Genomic DNA, 23,037 nt, shown 5'->3' with positions numbered 1-23,037 from the left:
TAAGCTTCCCAGTTCTCTCCTCGTTAGTATAGTGGTGAGTATCCCCGCCTGTCACGCGGGAGACCGGGGTTCGATTCCCCGACGGGGAGACGTAGCAAGTATTTTACCGCCCCTTAGCGCACAGCGCGTCCTGCCGGCGGCGCCGGAAGCGCTTGAGGCAGATGGCGGCACAGTGCGCCACTGTGTGCGGCGGTGGCGCCGGGCACAGGGCGGCCGTGATCGTATAGTGGTCAGTACTCTGCGTTGTGGCCGCAGCAACCTCGGTTCGAATCCGAGTCACGGCAGGAGAGTGATTTTTTTTTTTTTTTTTCCTTTTTTCATTTCTGTTTGTTATCTTTCTAAGTATTTTCGTGCTCAGCCAGCGGCTGGGAGGAGCGGCTGAGAGCGCACGGCCCCTTGGGCTGGGCGGGACGCAGCTGGGCCGGCGCCGCCCGGGGGCGGTGATTTCTGACAGGAAACACGAGGGCGGGAGGAAAAAAAAAAAAGCAAACTGAAAAGGTAGTGGCCCGTACGGGGATCGAACCCGCGACCTTGGCGTTATTAGCACCACGCTCTAACCAACTGAGCTAACCGGCCCGCCCAACGGCCGCGCCACGCGCCTGCAACCGCCGGCCTCGCACGCCGTTCCACCGCGCCCCGGCTCAGAGGCCGCGCGTTTCGGCGGGGCTGCCGACGGCTCGGGGCCACCTGAGGCCTCGGGAAAAAGGCCGGGGCTCCGAAGGGTAGCGACGGCACGGCGCGGAGCCGCGCTGAATAGCGAGAGGCCAAAATGGCGCCGCGTGCAGTAGTCGTGGCCGAGTGGTTAAGGCGATGGACTAGAAATCCATTGGGGTCCCCCCGCGCAGGTTCGAATCCTGCCGACTACGGAGCCGTTATTTTTCCACCCAGGGGCGCCGCCTTCCCTTCCGCACCGCTCGGTGCTCCTTTTGCTTTCCCGCAGCTCTTTTACAAACGTTTTCTCCCCAGAGTGGGAGAGTTACTGACGGCGCACCCACAGAAGCAGCCCGACGGAGGGAACGCTTCTCAGCGTGACGCCTCACCCTTCGGCGCGCCGCTCCCGCGCCCCCCTCCCCCACCGCGCACCGCGGCCCATTTGGGCGGGGCGCGGCCCGCACGGCTGCGGCCTCCCCGGCGCCGTGGCTTAGCTGGTTAAAGCGCCTGTCTAGTAAACAGGAGATCCTGGGTTCGAATCCCAGCGGTGCCTCCGGGCGCAGCGATTTTTGTCGCCAAAGAGCTGAGCGAGCGCAGCGGAGAAAACAGCTGGAGGCCGCCGCCTGTTCTGCTCCCCGCAGAGCGACTGAGGTCCCTGCCCAGGCTTCACCTCGGGGGCGCTCCTCAGACTGCACCCTCACTTTACACCAACGTTCCCATGTTTTGATTTCTATGCATTAAAAAACTCAGGGAGAGTTTCAAAAACCAACTGGCCCGTACGGGGATCGAACCCGCGACCTTGGCGTTATTAGCACCACGCTCTAACCAACTGAGCTAACCGGCCACGTTGCGTACTATTTCCGTGCCACCTCTGATCCGGCTCCTCAAACCGCGTCCAGGCGTCTCCGCGACCACCGGCGCAGTCCCTCGGGCAGCACCTCGCCCACGATAGGAACAAAAGCGCAGGCATAACGCGTTTCCTCGGCGAAGCCTCCTCTCCCTGCCCCGCCCGTTCTCCGCTCTCCTCCGCTTCTCTCTGCAACCCCTCGCCCTCGGCTCCGCGGTTCGGTGGTGCCTTCCCTGCCCTCCGCTGCCTTCCGCCCGTCCCCCGTAACGGCGCGGTCTCGCGGCCCCACAACCGAGCGCCCGCGGAGCAAAGGGAGAAAAAAAAAAAAGGGTTGTCAGGAGTGGGATTCGAACCCACGCCTCCAGGGGAGACTGCGACCTGAACGCAGCGCCTTAGACCGCTCGGCCATCCTGACGCGCTGATGGCGGTCCCCAACCGGCCCACCTCGGCCCTGCGCGGGGCCCAGCGAGCTGTTTCACGGCGTGGCGTCTCCCAACGGGGCGCCACGGGACGGGCACGGTCAACTCTCCCCCTCGCCTCGGTTCCCCTCTGCCCTACGGGCAGGTGGGCAAAGGTTTCCGTTACAGCAGAAGGTTTTCCTTCTCGCAGTCACTCCAAGGAAATGAGTAGGAGCTCAAGTATGCAGGAAAGCAAGAAGTGAAAACCCAAGTTCTACTCATCTAAAACTTCCAGCTCAAAATAATTTCAGAAAGTTAGTTCACAGCTTCCTGTTTTGTTGAACTGAATTTATGTTCTGGTTATCAAGGGCCCCAGGTAGGCAGCAAACTCCCAGGAACTATGCTAAGCCCCACATAAATGAATAACCCATTGGAAAGCAGAATATATAGTGGTTACGGGCAAAGAAGGGGGAGATGGAAGCAGGGAAATTTTGCTACCAATGAAGAACATTTGCCTAGAAACATCACTCAGCTGCACATATTGCTTCTGATACGAGATAAAGGATTTGAAACTACTCATCTCCAACTGAATAATAATAAAACAAAGCATCACTTAAGAAAGAATAAATCCATGTTGAATACATCCGTGTTGCAAGAGGTAGCAGGATAAGTTTTTCACCCAGAGGGTGGTGCCGCACTGGAACAGGTTGCCCAAGGAGGCCGTGGATGCCCCATCCCTGGAGGCATTCAAGGCCAGGCTGGATGTGGCTCTGGGCAGCCTGGTCTGCTGGTTGGCAACCCTGCACGTAGCAGGGGGGTTGGAACTACATGATCATTGTGGTCCTTCTCAACCCAGGCCATTCTATGATTCTATGGTATAAAATGTTTGCACTGAGAAGCCTTACTCTATTTAATACTTAGAAGAATGAAATTATCAGAAACTCAGGATCCTTTCTGTTTCATAGGAACATAAGAGAAAATTACTCCTCTGCTTGAATAAACATTTTGAGCATAATAGAGAAACTACATCTTCACTTGGATATAAAAAAGTCCTTCTGAGAAGCAAAAATGAAAAAAGTATCCCTCTACCTCCTTCCTTCATTTTGTTACTGACACGTTCCAAAGTTGCTATCATCTTCCCTTACCATTATCCTCAAAAAGACTTTTTTTCCTGATTTCTTCAAGCCAACCCAGCTTGCTTGCTTTCTGATCTTGCCTCCCTCACACTCATCTCTCTTGTTCTTGTTTCCTTTAGGACTGTGTTCCTCCTGTCTTGAAGAGGAAAGAAAGTTTTCTAACTGAAAAACATACACAGGAATCCAAGAAATAAGCAAATACTTGCTTTTAATATTCTCTTAAAAGTGTTTAAAAATAGCTTAATTTATAACGGTTTTATTAACTTTTGGATACACAATCTCACTTTTGTATTAAATTGCTAATGTTGGTAACCTTTCTTTTCCCTACAACAGTTAAAAGATGCAGGTATTTGTTGAAAATAAGCAACTGCCTTAGAACAGCAGTCCTTTGCTGAAGTCTGCTCAGTTACCTGAAGGTATAATATCACTTTCCGCTTCTATTGTGAAGGAGAATTAGATGCCAAAGAGAGTTTTGAGGTCAGCCAGAGTGAGCTTGGAGGTTTCCCCTTTGCCTGCAAGCACCTGTTGGGCGAGACCTTTCTTCCTGGTCTGGAGCTGTAGGATCTTTTCTTCTACTGTTCCTTCACAGACAAACCTGAAAGTCCAAAGCCACATCACATCAACTGCTAGGAAAAAAAATACAGCTTATAGAATGCTGAAAACTTCCTCTGTAAATACTTAGAAGTTTGTCTCAAATATTAATGGCTCAGTATGTGACTGACAAAATATACCTGTCTGCCAAAAATAGCACTTCTCACTCAGTTTTTGAGTTCTCACTCAAAAAAAGTTGAGTTTAAGCCTCAACTTTGGTCATCTGAAGCAACAGTAATTTTATGATAAAGTCCCATAATGGTGGTGTGATAACAGATGGCACCTATTACACTAAAAGCATTATACACAAATTAGTGTCTCACATTTCAGGTGCTTTGAATTGGCTGTGCGTTTACAGTATCTGAGCTCTCTTTCCCTACCTTAACCTTACAGATACTACAGCTTTTTCTATAGGCCAACCTTGCCACCTGTTAGAAGTGCTCTATATGTTACTTATATTAGACAGGTCCAGGCTTAGGGAACACGGTGGCTACCTCTGGAATACCAATCTAAAAACCATCAAGAAGCATCCACAAGTGCTTATTGCCATGAGATTCCCAACCATCCTACAATGCTTAGTTATAGGACTGCATTCTCCAAGACAGATCTGCTTAGCGAAAAGCCAGTGAGATGTGAGACTATTTCTGCCCCCAGTGTTGTTTGTTTGTTTGTTTTTGGTGGGGTTTGTTAATGTTTAGCACTACAACCACTGAGACTAAAAAGTTTGACATTAAATGACCAGCAGAAATGTGCACTTTCTCTCAGTGCCCAACTCACAGTCCCGCTGTCTGACTTTGTGCCCAGCCTCACGTAAGGAAACAAGCCTCAAAAGAAGGTCTTGTTTCACAAGCTAAAGCCAGTACATGACAGTACATGACTAACAGCTCCATTTACTGCTGAGAGGTCCAGACCTGTGTATCACAACATCCTTCTTCTGCCCCACTCGGTAAATGCGGTCACAGGCCTGGTCCTCGAGTGCAGGATTCCTGCAAGGAAAGAAACAGCTCACATAAGCTCCTGGGCTGTGCTCAGGAATTACTGAAATACCAGTGCCTGTACACTGGTCTCTTTTTGTCTACACCTCCAGAGCTTTCTGTTTTCTTCCTTCGTAGAACTACAGCCTCCTCCCAGGTTACCTCAGCTTTACTGGCTTGATGACCAGTATGCACCCAACACTATTCCCTTTGCAGGCTACCCAGTAACCAGGAAGGTTACTTTTACTTCCTGGAGAAGTAACCTGCTGCAACTCCACACAAAATCAGCTCTCCTAATTAGACCGGTGTTCCATACAGCCCTTCACTTCTGACCAATAGTTAATGCTGACAGGAAGCTGAGTGGCTGCTGAACAAAGAGTGAAGCAGGAAAACAAATTCCCTGAAAAAAGCTTTTACTCAAGAACATTACATAAGAAATGGCTGGCACACGGAGGGAGTCGCTTCCTTATTGTAGGAATATCTCCTTAATGCTACCCGATAGCTAGATCATGTATCAAAGCAAGTTAGCCTGCTTTGGAGGTTCCCACTTGCAACGGGGTAGTAAAAAATAAGTAAAATGTGTTTCTGAGTGATGAGAGACAACATAAATATCAGCAGCTCACACACATAGCTCTGTAAGACCCAAGGTATGCTAGCTATGCTTACTGACGATACAGATCTGAACACAATCTTATCTATTTCAATACAAATTCCCTGTAGGCATTACTGTACCTTTGTTTATTGCTACTCGAAATTTAAGCCATGGATTTTTGCCCAGCAGGATTGTACGTCATGGCTGTGAGCACTGGATAGACAAATCCAGCACAGAGTATTTTGGAAGAAGGCTATAGTAGAACACTTTTCTACAACTAATCATTAGCCCTTGCACTCAGCTGAACAATTCCTTCCTACTCAGCTGTATCAGAAGTCACAACACACATGGTGTGGAAGCAGCAGCATGCCCTACGTACTTCCTTATAGATGGAAATGTTATTTTTCTTTACCAGTGCATGTCAAGGAGAAACAGGTGGTTTCCTCCAGTCAAGTTCAGGCCAACACCTCCAGCCAACAAAGAGACCAACATTACCTTCAAAGGCCAAGACAGAGATAAAAGAAAATTAATGTTTCATATATGCTACATTAATTTGAAATAAACACCATACCAAAGGATCTGTTTATCCTATTTATATAAATATATTTATGATGTGTCTGGAAGCCTGCCAGATGTTACTTAACGAGACACAGAAGGCTGGACACTGAAGTTATGGCTCTAAGAGAGACCAGCTTAACATTCCATATCTATTATACCGACAAATGTTTAAAGACTAGAGAAAGGACTGCAAAGTTCATCCTCTCTGCATGCCCCACTTCAATGACTGGCCCTTCTGATGACAGCCTGTTGCCAATAATGACACCAATTAGCATCAGCTATGAATTAAGAATCAGGATTACTTAAAACACAAGCAACTGGACTGAAATGGTCTGCCACTCATTTCACATTGCTCACAGGTAACCTAATGTTTAGAAAAAGATGAGTAGCTGGGAGGAAAGGGAATACAATGGATGATCAGTTGAGTGAAGATTCTTGTACAGCAAGAAAAGAACTGAATGTGTTAAGTACAGAGCTATTTTTAATATACATTTACTGCTAAATTTCATAGTAAGTTAAAAACACTGATCTTGTTTAAGAAACTTAGCTATTCATGTAGCTTGTAGAAGTCATCTTTGTTTAAGTTCAAATCCAGGAGGAGAAAGATGCTTTCCAGATAGCAGCTCATTTAAGAATCCAGAAAAGAAAACAAGCTAATGCATCACTTACTCCCCCTCCCAGGCACAGATCCGTCCTCAGAAGAGGCAGCCTGTCCTGCCTTAATCACAGTGATGTCAGTGTTTAGATCCAAGTGTACCACTATAAATAATGAATTTGGATTCGGACTTCTCTGGATATTTGGCAGGTTTCCTTCCCTTGGCAAAAACAGACTAAAAACTATTTTTCATGAAGAGGCCAAACACTGAAGTTCACCAGCATTAAAAAAAAAAAAAAAAAAGGCAAAAACCAAAATATTTGAAAGAGAAAAAAGTTACAGTGAGGTATTTCAACCTTGTTTTGAAATCCCACCCCAATTCCAACCTCCCTATTCTTATACTGGGGTGAGATAAGTTCTTCTTAACCTGTCTTCATTCACAGTATCAAATGTTATCCTCTCTTCTCAAGATAGATTACAGCCTGGCACAAGGCATCTGCTGTGCTGCAGAACAGCAAGAAAATCTTACAGGTTCTTTGGCAAGCAGCGCATATAAAGAAAGAGATATCTTCCAGTGCAGTGACAGAGGAGTTGGAAACACCCAACCTGTTCTGAGTGGAGCTAACTGTCCCGATAGCTTATACATTACATCTTTTGAAAACATTGAAGATTTGGACAGCCTTTGTACTAATTCCTAAGTCAGATGTTCAGTTCAGAACAATTAACACCCAAAGGAACTTTCCACAGCTGCTCCTGGTCATTGTAGATTCTACATCTGTTTTTACAGCTACCCCTTTCCCTGTTGATCTTGACCCTGTTGATCTAGATATCCAAACGAAAGCAGTGCCAGTAAATGAAGTCATGAAGTCACCTGTTGTAACTGCTCATAACAGTACCAGTAACTGCTTCCCTGCCGTGATTTCATACCTGAGGCCCTTTGGGATTGTTATTGAACTCTTCTACCACATCCATTCTCTGTTTAGGATTAACAGAGCCATCCAGCATTGAATACTTCAGCCCTAGTCTCTGGAGGTGCACAGCCACAACTTTCAGCATGCTCGTCCACTGAGACACAACAACACTGGAGAAAGAGAACAAGGAATTTAGAACAGATCCTACGTGTAGTCTGAGAGCTTGGTTATTGCAGCGTCTCACCCAAGAGGACAGAGTGATACAGGCACTATTCCCAATTGCAATCTGAGCTCTCAATTCAGAAATTCACTATTAAGTGTAGTGGCACAACCTGCTGCACAGGGCTAATAACCAACAAACTTGAGTCAAAGTAACTCTATTTTTACCACTGTTTTTGAATTTTACATTGCCAACCATCAATCTCAAGTCGTAGTGTTTTCCACGAAATGAATCAACAGCAAACACACACCTGGGATTTCTCAGGGTCTCTCACTCCTCACATTCTTTGGATTAAACACTTTGGAAGGCAGTCATTGTTCAGTAAGTTTTTTGTTAGAGAACAAAAGTAACGTTGGTGTTCTCATTCTTTTGGTAGGAATATTCTTTTGAAGAGAGTTTGCGCCCCCCAGGCCCTGTTCATAATGATACAACTGTAACTACTTTCCAGCCACATCTCTGTAAGTACATTCAACACCGTTTACCAAAAACACGCACAAACCCCCAGAAGCAGTAGGACTGGAGCTGACCAAATCCTTCTCAATCCTGTTTTAGAAGGAAAAGAGTCTGCTTGGGCCTCAAAGCTCAATATTCCTCACACACTCCCCCAAACTACATTTACACTAATCTACTTCTTAGCTTGCTCTCTTACTGTTCGTTAGATTTTTCTCAATCAGCTTTCATATATTGTAGTAGCTTCACCATTTCACTGTTCCTGGAATCTGTATTCAATTGTTTTAAACTATGAACGCTGTCAAAAGACATGCTTCCCTCAGTCACCGAGACTTGATAAAAGGGCACATTTACTAACCTTTTCTGAGTCTCTGAGCAACTCTGAATAGTTTTCAGTTCAGCTAAGAGGTGAGATACCTGCAAGGAAAAAAATTACATCTGCTTGATATCATAACCCAGGTCATGCTTAGCTATTCTTCACGAAACAGAAAGTGATCAAAATAACTCTTTAACTGTAGCTTTTACCATGCCCAGACTTTCAAGATACATTCATAGTTACAAGTAAGAAATGGAGTCATACAAATGTGTCTTACGAAGTCCAACGTGTCTTTGAGAAGTTACTGCAACCTCTCCTGTTGCTCTGCACAAGCACCACGCTCACACGTAATTTTCTAAACTGCCATGAATCCAGTACTCAAGATTTTCACTGATGTTTTATCTGTACTGTCAAGTTCTCACAGCTTTATTAGAAGCATCCATCAAACTTCTGATTACATCTAAATTGTGAGCTTACCTTGATCTGCAATTAGCAACGTGTGACAGTACAATAACAGTTTAAAAGGAAAAGTTCTGAACCCAAGCTTCTCAAGGGAGGTCAGAAGATCAGAATACCTTGGTGCTCTCCTTGCTGATTTCAAAGAGATCTGTATTAAAAGCTGTGCCATTGAGGTAGACTGTTGACTTTGAATCAGGAGTCTGGAGCTCAGACAGGGTCAAAGCACTAAGTTGTTCCTCAATGGAGAGAGAAAGGCCTTCATTGGCCAAATTAGCTTGGTCCAGAGCCTGCAAGAAAAATGCAATATAATAAGAGATGTCAGCCAAGCCTGAGATCAAATTCAGTGCTGATCTACAGTCTGTGCGGTGTCTGCTGAGGTCAGTGAGTTGGAAAGGAGCTATGTTAGACAATATGAATACAACACCATAAAGAAACATTGCTGGGTCAGACCAGCAGTCGCTTTATCCTCATATTCCATCCCAAGCAGGACTTGGTAGGGCAAATACATGAGCCCAGCCATCTTCTGCGATCTGGTCTCAGAATCATCCTGCATCACTCAGGATTTGCAGGATTCAAGATGCTTGGGGATAAATCTCTGCTTGTTCTCTTAGAATCTGGATTTACTTTACAGCTGCTTTATATTGCAGAGCAACAAACTTCTGAAAGGTCGGTCTCCTTAACGCAAGGCAACTTCAGTCAAGGCACTTACAGAACTCAGTCACACACAAGCCATTGAGGAAGGCTGTACTTGTGGACTTGCACAATTTTCAAGATTTGGTTAAAATCAAGACTTATCCTTTGCCATTAAAAGTCTATTTATTTATTTATTTGATGTGAATAAAGCTATTTCCAGAGCCACAGCTTCCCCTCACAGGTCATACTGGGGAACTCAGTAAGGTGTATGCTCACCCTACTGAATGTGTCCATTCATAAACCCCTAGGTAAGTGATCCAACAGTGTTAAAAAGTTCATTAACTTACACAAACACCTGAATAAACCCCTCCACACCACCACTATTACAATACAATGCAATTACCACTTTCAGTAAGGAGAGATGGCAGCAGCACTGACGGAGCCTCAACAGCATAGACAAGACGTGGGCAGTACTTGAGACTTGGACAGCACTTTGAGAGCTTGCTAGAAATTCCTTTTGACTGCACCCAAAATCTTGTGCAACTGCCAAGGAAGGAACAGAGAACAACAAGAGATCTTGGAGGCACTTCCAAGCACTGCCCAGCAAACATTTTGAACCAGCACACAAACAAACACTTGATTTAACACAGTAACTCAATCTCCCTTAAAAAACAAAACTAAAATCAAACAAACAAACAAACAAACACAGATGACAATATAAATCAAAGTATGACATTTCTTACACTGACATCTCTTCTCTGGGCAATTACACCTTTATTTCAGAAGGGGAGCCAAGGAAGTTAAGAAAATTTCCCAGAGCCACAAAAGTAGGAACAGACCTTTGGAATACTGACTCAGTCAGTTTTCAGTCACTACCCATTACTACCAACTAACTTTGATAATCGTTTTGGCATCCTTTGATTCATACCTTCCTTTATTACCCACAGCAAATGGACAGACTGGCAGATTCCTCAATACCTAAAAACAATTTCCCTGAAAGCTAAGCAGGAGGAGGCTTCATAGGGGCTTCAAACCCCAAACCAAATTCTTCGTAATAGCATGGAAGCAGCTAAGCATTCTCCAAAGAATTTCTAAACCTTGATGCCCCACGGGGCCAGGTTTGTTCCTCCTCATTAACTGTGTACTTAAGAGTTACTTCTGCAAACATTTTCATGGGAGGGCATGATCAAACCTTTCTCGAATGGGTTACTCCCAGCATGCTCTCTGCTTTCATTTTTCTGCTCTTGCCGCTTTAGGTAGGACTGCAGTGTTGACCTGGAAAAATAAGATAAAGATCGTGGAATTTACAGTAAGAAAAAAGGCAAAAGGCACTTGAGCTTAACAAGCAAGCTGTCAATGCATTAAGGAACGTTTCGTTAATTATTTACTTTCTCACACTCCATTAATGTACATTCCTGAAGTCAGAGAGAGTTTTGTTTAACAAGATCAAAAAGAAAGATCCATTTTGGAAAGCATAAGGTTAGTAAGCCTGACGATCAGAATACCCGGAGTATAACAGGAGCCATGGCCCAATGGACAGCACTCTTCATAAAAATACAAAAGGATATCTTTAAATATATATAGTTACAAGGAAAGAAGACTTTTTACAATAGCACTGGTGAAAGAGACCCTGTGAGAACACAAGGTGCTGCTGGTTTGCTTTATAGCCACCTAGAGAGGCCAGCATCACTTCAGATCATATAGATATCACAAGGTACACAAGACAAATCGTCTCCTACACAGGTGCTGGGACATCATCATTTAAGAATTACTGCCACAGTCCCACGTGTTCCTCCATGGCAGGAGGGCTGGAACCAGATTTTCAACGAAAACTATCCTGCAATTCTATGCTTGACAAATAGTCAGAGAGGGGGAAAGAATAACCTGAGTTTGTCCAAAAGATTTTCTTTTTCCTATCAGTAACAAACAAAACCACAACATACTTTATTTCTTTTCGCATTCATACCTGGATCTTGCAAAGAGTACATTGTATACGGATAGCTCCTCTGCTGAAAGTTTTAACTGATGCAACTGCATGCTACGCTGTGGCAAAGATACCTGAAGATACACAGCATCAGATATATATATACATATATAAAATGCAAAAAAAAAAATCTTATACAGCATCACAAAAACCAGTGTCCCAATATTTAACATAGTATTCAATGTCTCTAATGAAAAAACCCCAGCTATTTACAAAGTCATTTATATTAATTAATTATGACACAACACAGATATGCACAGAATTCTGAGTAAGCTGGTTAACACTCAGGATGAAGATCTTTATTCCAAGTCATAACAAAAGGCAGGAAAACTAACAATAGGCTGCTGTATAGCTACCACTGAGGAATTAATTTACTGCACTGCAGAAGCAGCTTCACATCTTCCCATTCAGAATCAGACAGTAGCTGAAACTACAGCTTCTGAAGTTTACCATACACACTGATAACCCATAACTCAGAGTAACAGATTATCCATAAGGAATAATGGAGAAAGCCAATGCCACATACACAGCAAACCCAGTTCACACTCTGCAGCTTTAACTCAGAGATTTGACTCAGAGACCTAGACTAGCTCTCCCTTAAATGGAAGTCTACTTGAAATTGCTTGACACATTCTCTTCTGCACTTGATTTATAACTAAAAGGTTACATTTTTTCGAAACATTTTTGCATTCTGGATAAGCAGACAGAGCATCCCACAGGGATTTATTCCTCTTGCTCAAGAGAGTGCAGTAGACAGGAAAACCCACCCATCAGCAAACACATGCATGTGAAGAGTTAACTGGCTACTGCAAGGAAATTGATGGGATGATTGTCTAGGTCTTACCAGGGGCTTTCCAGTTGAATCCAGCTGGTCCTTAGTTCTCCGTAATAAGAGGCTCCTAGTTAAAAGGCTTAGCCTATCTCCTCCCTTCTTAGTGTTGTTATCTACCTGGTATTTCCACACCTTGTATTCATCAAAAGGAGAGCAACGTAGGAACCTAAGACAGAAGGTAAAGGAACTTCATACCAAGGGAAGAGATGCTCTTCAGTTACTCCTGAGCGACCAAAACAAAATTCCTTGTTATTCAAAGCAAACAATTTCTAATTCAACAAGGAGCAACGAAACACTTCCAGTTCAATGACATTTATAACTTGTTTGGTCAAAGGCCCGACCATCACTAGCATAGCGACATTCTGATTCCATACCCAGAACATCCTCTGAGCCCATTATGACTCAAACAAAGCACATCAAGAAGCACACCCACTTGCCAAAAAGCACTCATTTGTTAATTCCAAATTTCATATCTCTTAACTGAAAATTAATTTCAACTCTCCAAAATTAATTTTAAGTGCAAGTTTTCTGGTTCTCCAATATCATTTACTACTTTTCCACCTCAGCAGTAAGGAAACAGAGTTTAACCTGTTAATCATTTGTTTAGAGAAGCCAGTTTTCCACTCTTTCCTTAATAGTATAACTCTCTTTAAAGATCCTCCCAGGCAGACTTATTAGGAACAAGTATTACTGCACAGAAATTCTGATCATTAACATTGGTTTTGTGGGTCTTCTCCTTGAAAACATAGGAGATCGTAAGTAATTTTCCCTTTGTCTTCCATAAAAGCAGAATAGTTACACACAGCAGTAGCACGTGGTCCAGTTCATTCACTGCCTCTGCCTCACTATCCTTTTTACCTCAGGGATCACTCCAACTAAGAAACAACTTCAGCTCTTTGACAGTGAAGAATCACTGGAACTGGAGCCCTATCCGTGTGCCCCACATGCAGTCACCTCACCTCAGAAGAGAGTACATGTCCAATAAGTTGTTCTGTATTGGTGTCCCAGTGACAGCCCATCTGGCATTGGCTCTCAGCTTGCACACAGCTATGGAGGTTTGAACCTTTGGATTTTTAATAGTATGAGCTTCATCCAATATAACTCGAGCCCAAGCTACTCTGAGCAGAGGGGAACAGGCAGATGACCCACTCTGAAAGAAAAAAAAACAAACAATTTTTAACACAGAGCAATAACCTTACTAGGCTCTCTAAAGAGCCACAAGCAAATGTATTTCCAGCAAGAAGCCTTTTCTTTTGGATAGCAGTAATCTGAGCTCTTACAGCCACGCAGGAGATTATTTCAAATAATCACCTCTCCAATGCTTCCATGAAATTTCCTAATCTGAAGTATGTGCGTTTGTCTACTCATGATGGCTATTTCTAGTATTTTCCTGGTTATTTTTTTGTTTGTTTGTTTGTTTTTGCTTTTAAAATTTCATCCCCCCTTCCTTCCCAAGAGGCACTCAACATCAGTAATATTTTGCTAGGCTGGGACAAAGGAACACATAACTATTCCACTAGGGCACATACAAATAAAAGATTATAAAACTTGTAAGCTTATAAATACAGGATCTCCCGAGATGCCACCTAAAGGCTTCAGGAAATTCAAAGGCTTGTTTGCTCTAAGACCTACATATGGATCTGCACGCAGAGGTTGGAGGCAAAAATATCCAGCAAGGGACTTCCTCTCTACTGCATACCCAAGTTCAACTGGCATTCAACGATCACTTTATTTTCACAGTCTAGCAAATACACTGCTGTTTCAAGAATACAGAATATAAGTTGCCTCCATGTCAGTGCAAACTGTCTCAGGGCCTGAGCATGACAGGCTTCCGGTAGTTCAAAGAGGCATTAGTGCTTCTAACAGCGAACACCAAGCAGCAGATTCTAGCATCCTTCGTAGTCTTGTCTCAAAGAGTACGTGACTCCTCACTGCACTCTTAACATTACTTTTTAATATATTTCAGCTGTGCATTCTGTAGCACATTCTGTATTACAACAGAACAGGCTTATTGTATTTTTTCCACGTCATCTCTCTGCACTTCACAATACTTCCCCTCATGACTTTGTGTTTATTGTGCAGTCACAATAGGATACTTATGGAAAAAAGATTCTTGCCTACTGCTCATTGTGGCATTAGGTGCTCCCTGAAACAATAACAGCTTACATCACCTCAGAACAAAAAGATTAGGATAATCTTTTATCAACAACATGGCTTCTCACCCCCACTTCATGGTCCTTAGCAGGGAATTCCCCCTCCTCTTTGCTTGTGGGAACCTCCTTAGAGAGAAGGCTGTAGGTTGTGACAACAATATCATACTCAGAGAGCCTGTATCAAGGAACAGTAAGAATCAGAAGCAAGAATGAGTGAAGAATTCATTTTGCAAAGCAGACAAAATGCATGCTCAAGGTTTAAGAATAATGTAGTTCTACAAGAGTTATATGCAATCCTACAGAAGACTGAACTTCACTGCAGGAATGACAGATGGTCTCCACTTTCTGGATACTGAACGTAGATACAGCAAACTCAAGAAGGCAGTAAGAGTCAGACACAGAATCCACACCACATGAGATGAACGTTACTTAGAATGTGGTACACAGAAAAACTGCTCAGAATAGCCTGAAGTGGTATAAAAAACAAATTTTGGATGTGCACATAAGGATGATAACATAACTACAAAGCACAGGCGTGGAAGAAACTGCTACTCAACCTCTGCAAACAAGAGATGCGCATTAGAAGATATACACTGTTTTTGTTACCAGGAGTAATAATAGCCTGCACCAGAACCACTTGGCATGGGTACAGGTCATAAAGGCTCTGCTATATAAAATATGAAGGCAGACAGCAGCCTGACCCTCTGAACCCTAAACATTTCCATACTTCAGGTTCTTCCAACATTTTACTGCCACCGAATTTCAACTCTGATGTACATAATGTCTTGTTAAGTTGCATTTAACTTTTCTTGGTCACGTTTACAGTTCAGCACTTACACCTCTGCATGTTTTTCTCTGTTTGGCCCATGGTACAAGTAGACCCTCAGTTTTCCAAAGCTCACATGTCTGTCAATCTCCTTCTTCCAGTGATGGATCAAGGATGCAGGACAAATGATCAAAGTGCTGCATGAAGGGATAACAGTAGAATCTGCAGGAAAATATTGCAGGCAGATTTTAGCATCTTCCCATTACTCTACTGAAACAAAATTTTGGACAGTCATGACAGTTAAGAAAATTGGTCTGCTTTTTTGTGGGCAGATCCTGAAGCAGGTAGCTTCACATCGCGCTCCTGAGGACTGTCAGTTTGGGGGGGGGGAATTCTACTTAGACATCAAAGTGTCATAACTCATTCAGAGCTCTGCTACAAATGTAGGCATTTTGAATAAACAGTGAGATTAGAAGTCAGGAAATAAATCTCTTCTCAGAAAATGGTTTCAAATAAACACTTCTTTCTTCTTCTAGAAGACTGATATCACCATTTGGAGCCATGTTAAAAAAAGACAAGCAAAAACACACATAAAAAAACCACAGTTGTTTGTTTTGCCAAGGAAGATTTCAAAAGCAGTTTAAGTAATTATATGAATATGGGGACAGTGACAGGTTGGTGACACAGAAACAATAACTTTTCTTAAAAGCAAACAGTCAAACAAAAAACCCTCTGTAACTCCTGTATCTCTGTGAACAAAGAAAGGATTTTATGAAGGGAAGGAAAAAAGATCAGTCACAGAGGGGTGAGGAGTAATTAAAGTTTATTAAATTAAAGGCTTTGCAAGGGAGTACAGCAAACATTACTCCCAGTGGAATCTTCCTACAGAAGGGAAGTAAACACAGATAGAGTTTATTGGTTCAGTAGTCTTTAACCTATAAAAATCACAACCAGAATGCTTTATGCATTTCAAATGGCATTATATCGGAATGTATGTATTGTATGATATAAACGATTCTGTACCATTTCTGGACAGCCACACTTCTAACTTCTTGCTGCCCTTCTCTGTCTTCATCTGCTTCTGGGTCAGAATTAGAGCAATCATCGTTAGAGTCTTCCCCAGGCCCATGTCATCCGCTGGAAAGAGAAACGTGCACGTTACGATGACCCACAGAAATGTGCCTGCCTAACTCACACCTACACTAAGTAACTACCAGAGCAGCAAACTCCCTGGCAATACTGAAAACAAAAATACACGTCTATTTCAGGATAGAATATGGGAATGGGATAACAGCCCCTTTACATGTCTACAAAATAACTAGTTATTGGCCTCGGAGTAAGTTACATGCCAAGTTTTTGCTGTTCTCTCTCTTCCCCTCGAAAAGGTACTTTCCCATTCTGCTGCTCACCCAGAATTCCTCCACACGGCCTTTGACTCTCTCTCCAGAGCAGCCATGCGAGCGCTTGTCTCTGGTGCAGCAGCAACGGAACCTGAGAGGATGAGACAGAATTAGAAGGAAACAGCTTGCAAAGTTCAGGCACTTCTGCTTCCTGTGGCAAATGACTCAGCTCAGCTGTCCTACTACAATGCATCCTTGCCTACTCACTTTCAAACCGGAGGGATCCTCAGCTACTGTCTGCTCTGCTGGACAGGATTCTAGAGATTTGTGAAGATGATTAATAGCATCACTTATTGCGCTGTGCACGGCCCTAATTCGGACTTCTGTCATTCTTCCTCCATACAGATTCTGCACGCCAGAGTTCACTGAAAAGATAAAGTATTATGCATAACGTGTTTTTATAAAGCTAACTCTCCCTTGGAGGTCTTTCATCTTAGGCATTTATCACAGTAGCAACAGATGCCCAGGGCAAAATATGCAGCTCATGCTAACAAAAAAGGTTCAGTAACTGTTACATATCAACAGTTTGCGGGGTTCTGTCAGGCCTAGTCCTTGTCAGTGTTCTTTAATGAGTAGGCTTTCAATACTTACTTCCAAAACCATGGCCAAAATATTCACTGGAACCCAAGGCAGCAGCAGAGGGGTGACTGTGTGAGCTTGAAGAGGTCCCTGCCTTATGATCCCCAAGAGGCAGTGGCGTTATCAGCTTTGTACCACCCGGTCTGCTGAATGAGTTCGGCAAAGGTTCCCCACAACGGCCACCGCTTGCACTGTTCTCCCCTTAAGAAGAAAGGAATTGCAGGGTGAAAAGGTTGCACAATGGACCTCATAGCCTTGCTTTGCAGCTTCATTTAGCCCAATGGCTAAATGGCCTTCATTTAGCCCAATGGTTTGCGAAAGGTTATTAACTCGCCACAAGTGATCTAACAGCAGGGTAGTGGGTTACCACATTGGCTGAGCCACCACATCTTTCACATGCATGCTCTTAGCCTGTTCCTGCTTGACAGCCAATGCAGTTCAGCTCAGGCCTCAGTGTATGGTTTATACAAACACAATAAGGTTTGCAGTTGTGATCAGATTAGTGCCTACACATGGTCGGTTGCACATGATGTTTTTGGCGTTCCACAGTTCCTGTCAGAAGCACCTTTCAAAACCAAATGGCTCAAGAAATCTGACTTGTTCCCTCCTTCCTGGAGAAGAATCTTGCTTAAAATCAGATCTTGCATAAGGCATTGCGATTGCCTGTTGTCTGGAGTAGCCACAAGTTGCTTATCTTGCTCACGTTAATTCTTATGTTCAGACATAGCTGCCAAAACCAACCTCCTGCATAAGCAGCATGGCTCCACACTGCAACAAAGTTAAACCTTAACTGCCAAGTTCTTGGAGAAGCAAAACATTCTGCAAAGTTCTTGGGGAAAAACAATTAGCCCTACCTTTTTCTATAGTATCTGTCGTTGAAATGTTAAGAGCACTGAGTGCAGCTTCCAAATCCTGTACTTCCTTTACTAACCGTTGCCCTTTATCTGGCAGCACCTGAATGTTCACCGTAGCCAAGGTACTCTGCAAAAATGAAAAGAAAAGAAAAAAAAAACCCAATGCCAAACCTGAATGCGCTTTACTAAGCTTTCTGCCAAGAAGAACAGTCAAGGAGTCAGAGGTTCAAAAACATTCATCCTCTACAACAGTAACTCCTACTTGAATGCAGTTCTACAACCTCCAAAAGCATTTATGTGCCATTTAGTGCAATTAAATAGCATCTAATCAGAAGGGGAATTAGCCACGCATATACTTCAGAAAAGATGGAAGGATGCAGGGCTCCTCCATGCCTTCCTACAAAACGGGATGATCAGGTAATAAAGTAGCTCAGATGATTTTAACATCTCACAAAGCATCCAGCATCCAAACTACTTGCACATTTCCATACAGACAGAAAGCTTATTTAATCTTAGTGTGAGTTTTCATGGCTACATCACTCTTTCTACACAAGCCTATGAGAAACAAACAGATTATTTAAAAAGGCTAAGCTGGCTGCATAGTTACGTCTTACACAAACTAAATATAAGGCAGACACAAACTCAGGCAAGTTAAAATTAAGCACACCCAAACGCAGATGGTTACATTAGGGGTCACTGTCTCATAAGTGGCTTAAAAAAAACAACTGGCATGTTTTTTTATTTCCCTCCCTACAGCCCATTCTCTCATATGCTCCAAATATTTCAGCAGTTCTACTCTGTGGGGATATAATATTCCAATTGTTGTCACAAGTGGAGGAAGTCACCCTGAGTAGAGAACAAACCAAAATAAGGAATAAGAGGTAAAGTGAGTTACCTTCTTCTGCCTCAGCTGGATTTCAAGATGGTTACGAAGAGCCTTAGGGTCTCGGGGTCCTTCCATGTGAAGTGATGCTGCAGCTCGTAGCAAAGATGTCTCCTGGGTACTCTTCCCTGATGTTCCTGCAGGAACAACTCTTGGTAGCAAACCCTCAACTGATTTCTTAGGTTCACCTTCATTCGATGAGGAATAAACAAGTACTACTTTATCACGGTCGCTGTCAGAAACTCCATCAGCAGGCTTTTCCAGACTTGGCCTGACTTGTGTCTTGGATGGTGCTGCCCCTGCTCCTGGCTTTAGGAGAGCATGTTGTGATGCTGCTTGTGGTACTGTTGTGGAAGTCGTGTTTTCTTTAGGTATTGGTTTCATCTCTCCATTCTTCCCACCAATGCATTCTTTCTCTCTGGCTTCTCTATCCCCACAGTTTTTTAAGCTTTTATCCCTGAACTGCTCCTTCTCTGGAGACTTGCTACTTGTACTTTGCTTTTCAAAACTGACTGGGAAGAGTTCAGATCTGCCACCTGGCTCTTTCTCCACATGTTCAGATTTCTTGGATTCCCTGACACTTCCTCCATACTTCTCTTTATCCTGATGGGTGTTTTTCCCTTTCCAAGTCTCAGAAAGACAAAGCTTAGATTCAGATACGGCACTTTCCTTAAGTTCTGGATCACTCCTACATTCCTTGGATTGTTTCTTTACAGTTTTCAGCTCTTCTAGATCTTCCTTCTCTGTGGAGGAACCAGAGGTGGACTTCTTTTCTTTATGTGACTCCACCACATTATCCTTCTCTGCTTCAACTCCTTTTGCTTTACATTCCTCTCCGCTGCCTCGCTTAATTTGTTTCCAGGATGATGCTTCACAATTCTTGTCTATCACTTTGAACGGATTTCTTTGGCCACTGGGATTGAAGACAGGTGCCTTCTTGGGCTGTGATTCTGACTTTTTTGATGCTTTGGTAGCTTTTGAATCCTGCAATACACATAAGTAGGTAAGTGCTAATATACCAGTAACAAAACTTGCTAACTAGACACACAACCCAATTACTTCAAGCAAGGCTTCATTCTCTATGAACATCACCTTTCCTACAATTTAGCAGGGGCAGGATAAACATTTTGCAAGGAAAAAAGAAACGACACTGCTGTTATCCTGCTGCCTTAGCTATTCCCATGATGTCTGGGGATCAAGTCCTAACAGCACCATTCTCAGGAAAGGAGGATGGCTGAAAAGCAAACCCAAGGGTTATTTTTATTTATTTATTTATTTATATTTTTGGAAGACTGAAGAACAGTGATTACTTCCCATAATTTAGAAGTCAGAAGTGTCAAACGGAGGACAACAGACTGATAAGATTTTAAACTAGAGAATACAAAGTCTCTCACTATGTGATCTTGGAGGCAATTATAGTAGTTAGAATGAAGTCATGCTGGAATAAGCTGATACTGCAATGTAAATGAAACACTCATACCTGCCATGGCACACTTCCACACCATTTCTTCCCATTCAACTTACTGTTAGCACATCGGTAAAACAACCTACAAAAGAATAAAGCAAGATTTAAAGTGAAAGTGCCATTAGAGGAGCTCCAGCTGTTCTTTAGAAACTAGTGTGGCACTGAAAACAATGCTTGATTTGAGCTTTACATCCAGACTTCTGCATAGCAAAAATCATGAATGATGGTAACAAAGCTTGCTACCCAGTTATCATTCTCTGAGTGTACTTCCTTAGGGTATGGGGGTTTGTTTTGAATCACAGAATAGCTTAGGTTGTAAGGGACCTTAAAGATCATCAAGCTCCAACCCCCTGCCATGGGCAGGCTTGCCACCCACCAGATCAGGCTGCCTGCCCCATTCAACCTGGCCTTGAATGCCTCCAGGGATGGGGCATCCACAGCTTCTCTGGGCAGCCTGTGCCAGCATCTCACCACTATGAGTACCACTTTACTATGAGTACCACTTTACTATGAATAAAGAATTTCTTCATAACATCTCATCATTTTAATTTAAAGCCATTCACTCTTGTCCTATCACAATCTACAATGTAAAAAGTCAGTCCTCCTCCTGCATATAAGCTCTCTTCAAGTACTGAAAGGCTGCAATAAAATCTCCCCTGAGCCACTGGTTCATTTTAAATCTTGAAGTGAAAGCTAAAGGCGTGCTACAAATTGCTGAGGTAAAAATACTGTCTTATGTGCAGATCCTCCAAAGTCTCACGATTTTTAGGCATGAGAAAATCCCTATTCTACCATTATGCCACACAGACTACTTAGACTGCGGGACTGAGTGTACCCTCAACAATTTTGCTGATAATACCAAGCTGAGCAGTGCAGTCAATACAATAGAAGAAAGGGATGCCATCCAGAGGGACCTGGACAGGCTTGAAAAGTGGGTCCATGAGAACCTAATGAGGTTTGATAAGGCCAAGAACATAGTGTTGCACTTGGGTTGGGACAATCCTAGATATGACTACAGACTGGGAGATTAACTCCTTGAGAGCAGCCCTACCTTGCAGCCTGGAAGACCAATAGTATCCTGGGCTGCATCAGTAGAGGGATAGCCAGCAGGATGAGGGAGGAGATTGCCCCCCTCTACTCTGCCCTTGTGAGACTCCATATGCACTACTGTGTCCAGGCCTGGGGTCCCCAGTACAAGCAGCTGTTGGAGGGGGTCCAGAGGAGGGCCATAAAGATGATCAGAGGGCTGGAGCACCTCTCCTGTGATGAAAGGTTGAAGGAATTGAGATTGTTTAGCTTGGGGAAGAGAAGGCTCTGGGGAGACCTCATTGCAATTTTCCAGTACTTGGAAGGCACTTACAAGCAGGAGGGGGACTGACTTTTTATGTAGGTAGATGGCAATAGGACAATTTAAATGGTGACACAACAGATTTAAACTGAAAAGGGGATGGTTCAAGTTAAACGTTTGGAAGAAATTCTTCACTCATAGGGTAGTGAAGCACAGGCACAGGCTGCCTAGAGAGGACGTTACTAATATCATACTAATATCATTGCTAATAAAAAAACCTGAATATTTTGAAAAGACTAAGCAAAGGCCTCAAGGCCAAAGGCCGTATTTTAGCTGTAGATGGGATGTGCAGGTCAGCCATCCCCACACAGTTCCAGACATACACATCTGTACAGCCAATCTTGGCTTCCGCTCAGAGGAACTCACTGGTACTCATCTGCGTGCTGCTGCGGGACCAGGATTTGCAGCTCCACCACGTACCCCTCATGGACCAAACAGTACGAAGGAGGAATACTGAAATAAGGAAAGGAAAGGAAAAATAAACACAACATAAGCCGTCAAAGGCACAGAGACAGCCAAAAGACTGACTTGGGACAAAACACTCGGAGAATCTTCTCAAAGACGATTTGGCAAAGAAAACAAAGCCCAATTTCCCTTGAGTCAACATCCAAACCCCTCGGGCTCGCTCAGCCCCGCGGCCCCTCTCGCCCTCGGGCCCCACACGCACTCAGCCGGCAGAACGAAGCCGCACGGCGCCGGGCCCTGCGCCCCGCACACGTAGAAGCTCTTCCCCTTGTTGGGGCCATCGCGGACGCCGGTCTTCAGAAGGCAGAGGGAGCCTGCAGGGCGGAGAAGAGGGGGACGAATTAGACTCGCAGACGGCAGCCTGAATACAGAATATCCGCCCCTCTACCCACCGGCCCTCACCGTGCTCCGCGCACACAACAGCCTCCATCGCAGCACAACCACCCCGCCCCTGCCTGCAAACCGACCAATCACACCGAGCGCCGGCGGATGGACCGCCCACTCAGGACGTGACAGCCAATCGCCGCGGCGTCCTGACTTCTCTCCGCCCCCTCTCCGTTCCTCGTTTCGAAACGGCGGGAAGAGGAGGCACTACTATTGGCTGGCGCGGATAGGGGGCGGGACTGCCGGCACCCCAACGGTCGCCTCAGCTGCCCGCTGCTGCTGCCAGTGCCGCCTCAGGCGCTCCCGCTCCCAAAAAACCGCCTGCTTTTCGCTTGGATGCCCCCAGTTGCGAGGATTTAAAGGAAGGAGGCCCCGATTTACGCCTGTCAGCTGAGAAAGCTGTCTTAGTGTTAAGCTCAGTGTCTCCTGACTCACCGAGACCTTCGGGCTCGCTACGCAGCCTTCCTACGCAGAGGCGTGTTCCTCACCAGAGGACAGCGGGCATGGAACGGGCTGCCCAGGGCAGCAGGCATGGCCCCAGGTGCTGGAGGTCAAGGAGCGTTTGGACACTGCTCTCAGACACATGGTCTGAT

At 44.3% G+C, this 23,037-nt stretch overlaps 1 protein-coding gene and 7 non-coding genes across 10 annotated transcripts; 4 read left to right on the top strand and 4 right to left on the bottom strand.

Moving 5' to 3' along the window:
- The first annotated feature begins 17 nt into the window (after positions 1-17).
- Positions 18-89, top strand: TRNAD-GUC. The gene has a single exon. It is a non-coding gene; the product is annotated as a tRNA-Asp (tRNA).
- A 123-nt stretch (positions 90-212) lies between these two features.
- TRNAH-GUG lies at positions 213-284 on the top strand. The gene has a single exon. It is a non-coding gene; the product is annotated as a tRNA-His (tRNA).
- Positions 285-502: 218 nt separating this feature from the next.
- On the bottom strand, positions 503-576 carry TRNAI-AAU. The gene has a single exon. It is a non-coding gene; the product is annotated as a tRNA-Ile (tRNA).
- Positions 577-784: 208 nt separating this feature from the next.
- Positions 785-866, top strand: TRNAS-AGA. Its single transcript has one exon. It is a non-coding gene; the product is annotated as a tRNA-Ser (tRNA).
- Positions 867-1,130: 264 nt separating this feature from the next.
- TRNAT-AGU lies at positions 1,131-1,204 on the top strand. Its single transcript has one exon. It is a non-coding gene; the product is annotated as a tRNA-Thr (tRNA).
- A 217-nt stretch (positions 1,205-1,421) lies between these two features.
- On the bottom strand, positions 1,422-1,495 carry TRNAI-AAU. Its single transcript has one exon. It is a non-coding gene; the product is annotated as a tRNA-Ile (tRNA).
- Positions 1,496-1,830: 335 nt separating this feature from the next.
- TRNAL-CAG lies at positions 1,831-1,913 on the bottom strand. The gene has a single exon. It is a non-coding gene; the product is annotated as a tRNA-Leu (tRNA).
- Positions 1,914-2,883: 970 nt separating this feature from the next.
- On the bottom strand, positions 2,884-22,516 carry TTF2 (transcription termination factor 2). Of its 3 annotated transcripts, none has more exons than XM_040649425.2 (24): positions 22,463-22,516; positions 22,263-22,374; positions 21,962-22,048; positions 20,263-20,329; positions 18,795-19,766; positions 17,900-18,026; positions 17,058-17,246; positions 16,674-16,831; positions 16,476-16,557; positions 16,090-16,203; positions 15,138-15,288; positions 14,370-14,475; positions 13,107-13,297; positions 12,160-12,313; positions 11,298-11,389; positions 10,524-10,606; positions 9,735-9,874; positions 8,815-8,985; positions 8,282-8,340; positions 7,270-7,423; positions 5,602-5,684; positions 4,535-4,609; positions 3,443-3,627; positions 2,884-3,168 (listed from the first exon to the last, which is right to left on the bottom strand). In XM_040649425.2, exons 1-23 carry the CDS (start codon positions 22,488-22,490, stop codon positions 3,486-3,488), a joined length of 3,537 nt encoding a protein of 1,178 aa, XP_040505359.1. In that variant the 5' UTR covers positions 22,491-22,516; the 3' UTR covers positions 2,884-3,168; positions 3,443-3,485. The 3 variants fall into 3 exon arrangements, with proteins under 3 accessions (XP_040505359.1, XP_040505361.1, XP_416595.3); XM_040649427.2 differs by having other exon boundaries at positions 2,884-3,164; XM_416595.8 differs by lacking the exon at positions 2,884-3,168 and having other exon boundaries at positions 3,224-3,627.
- Between the last annotated feature and the right edge of the window lie 521 nt (positions 22,517-23,037).

This window comes from Gallus gallus, chromosome 1, assembly GCF_016699485.2.
Source record: "Gallus gallus isolate bGalGal1 chromosome 1, bGalGal1.mat.broiler.GRCg7b, whole genome shotgun sequence".
NCBI classification, from domain to species: domain Eukaryota; kingdom Metazoa; phylum Chordata; class Aves; order Galliformes; family Phasianidae; genus Gallus; species Gallus gallus.
The sequence above is the reverse complement of the archived record's forward strand: the minus strand, read 5'-3'. Positions and strand labels throughout refer to the sequence as shown.

Bases quoted from the DNA above. Each gene is read 5' to 3' on its own strand.
- TTF2 (XM_040649425.2), bottom strand. From the start codon at position 22,490: ATGGAGGCTGTTGTGTGCGCGGAGCACG. The intron at 22,375-22,462 runs GTGAGGGCCGGT...TCCGCCCTGCAG, and splicing joins TGTTGTGTGCGCGGAGCACG to GCTCCCTCTGCCTTCTGAAG. The intron at 16,832-17,057 runs GTAAGTATTGAA...TTATCTTTTCAG, and splicing joins TTTTGGCCATGGTTTTGGAA to TGAACTCTGGCGTGCAGAAT.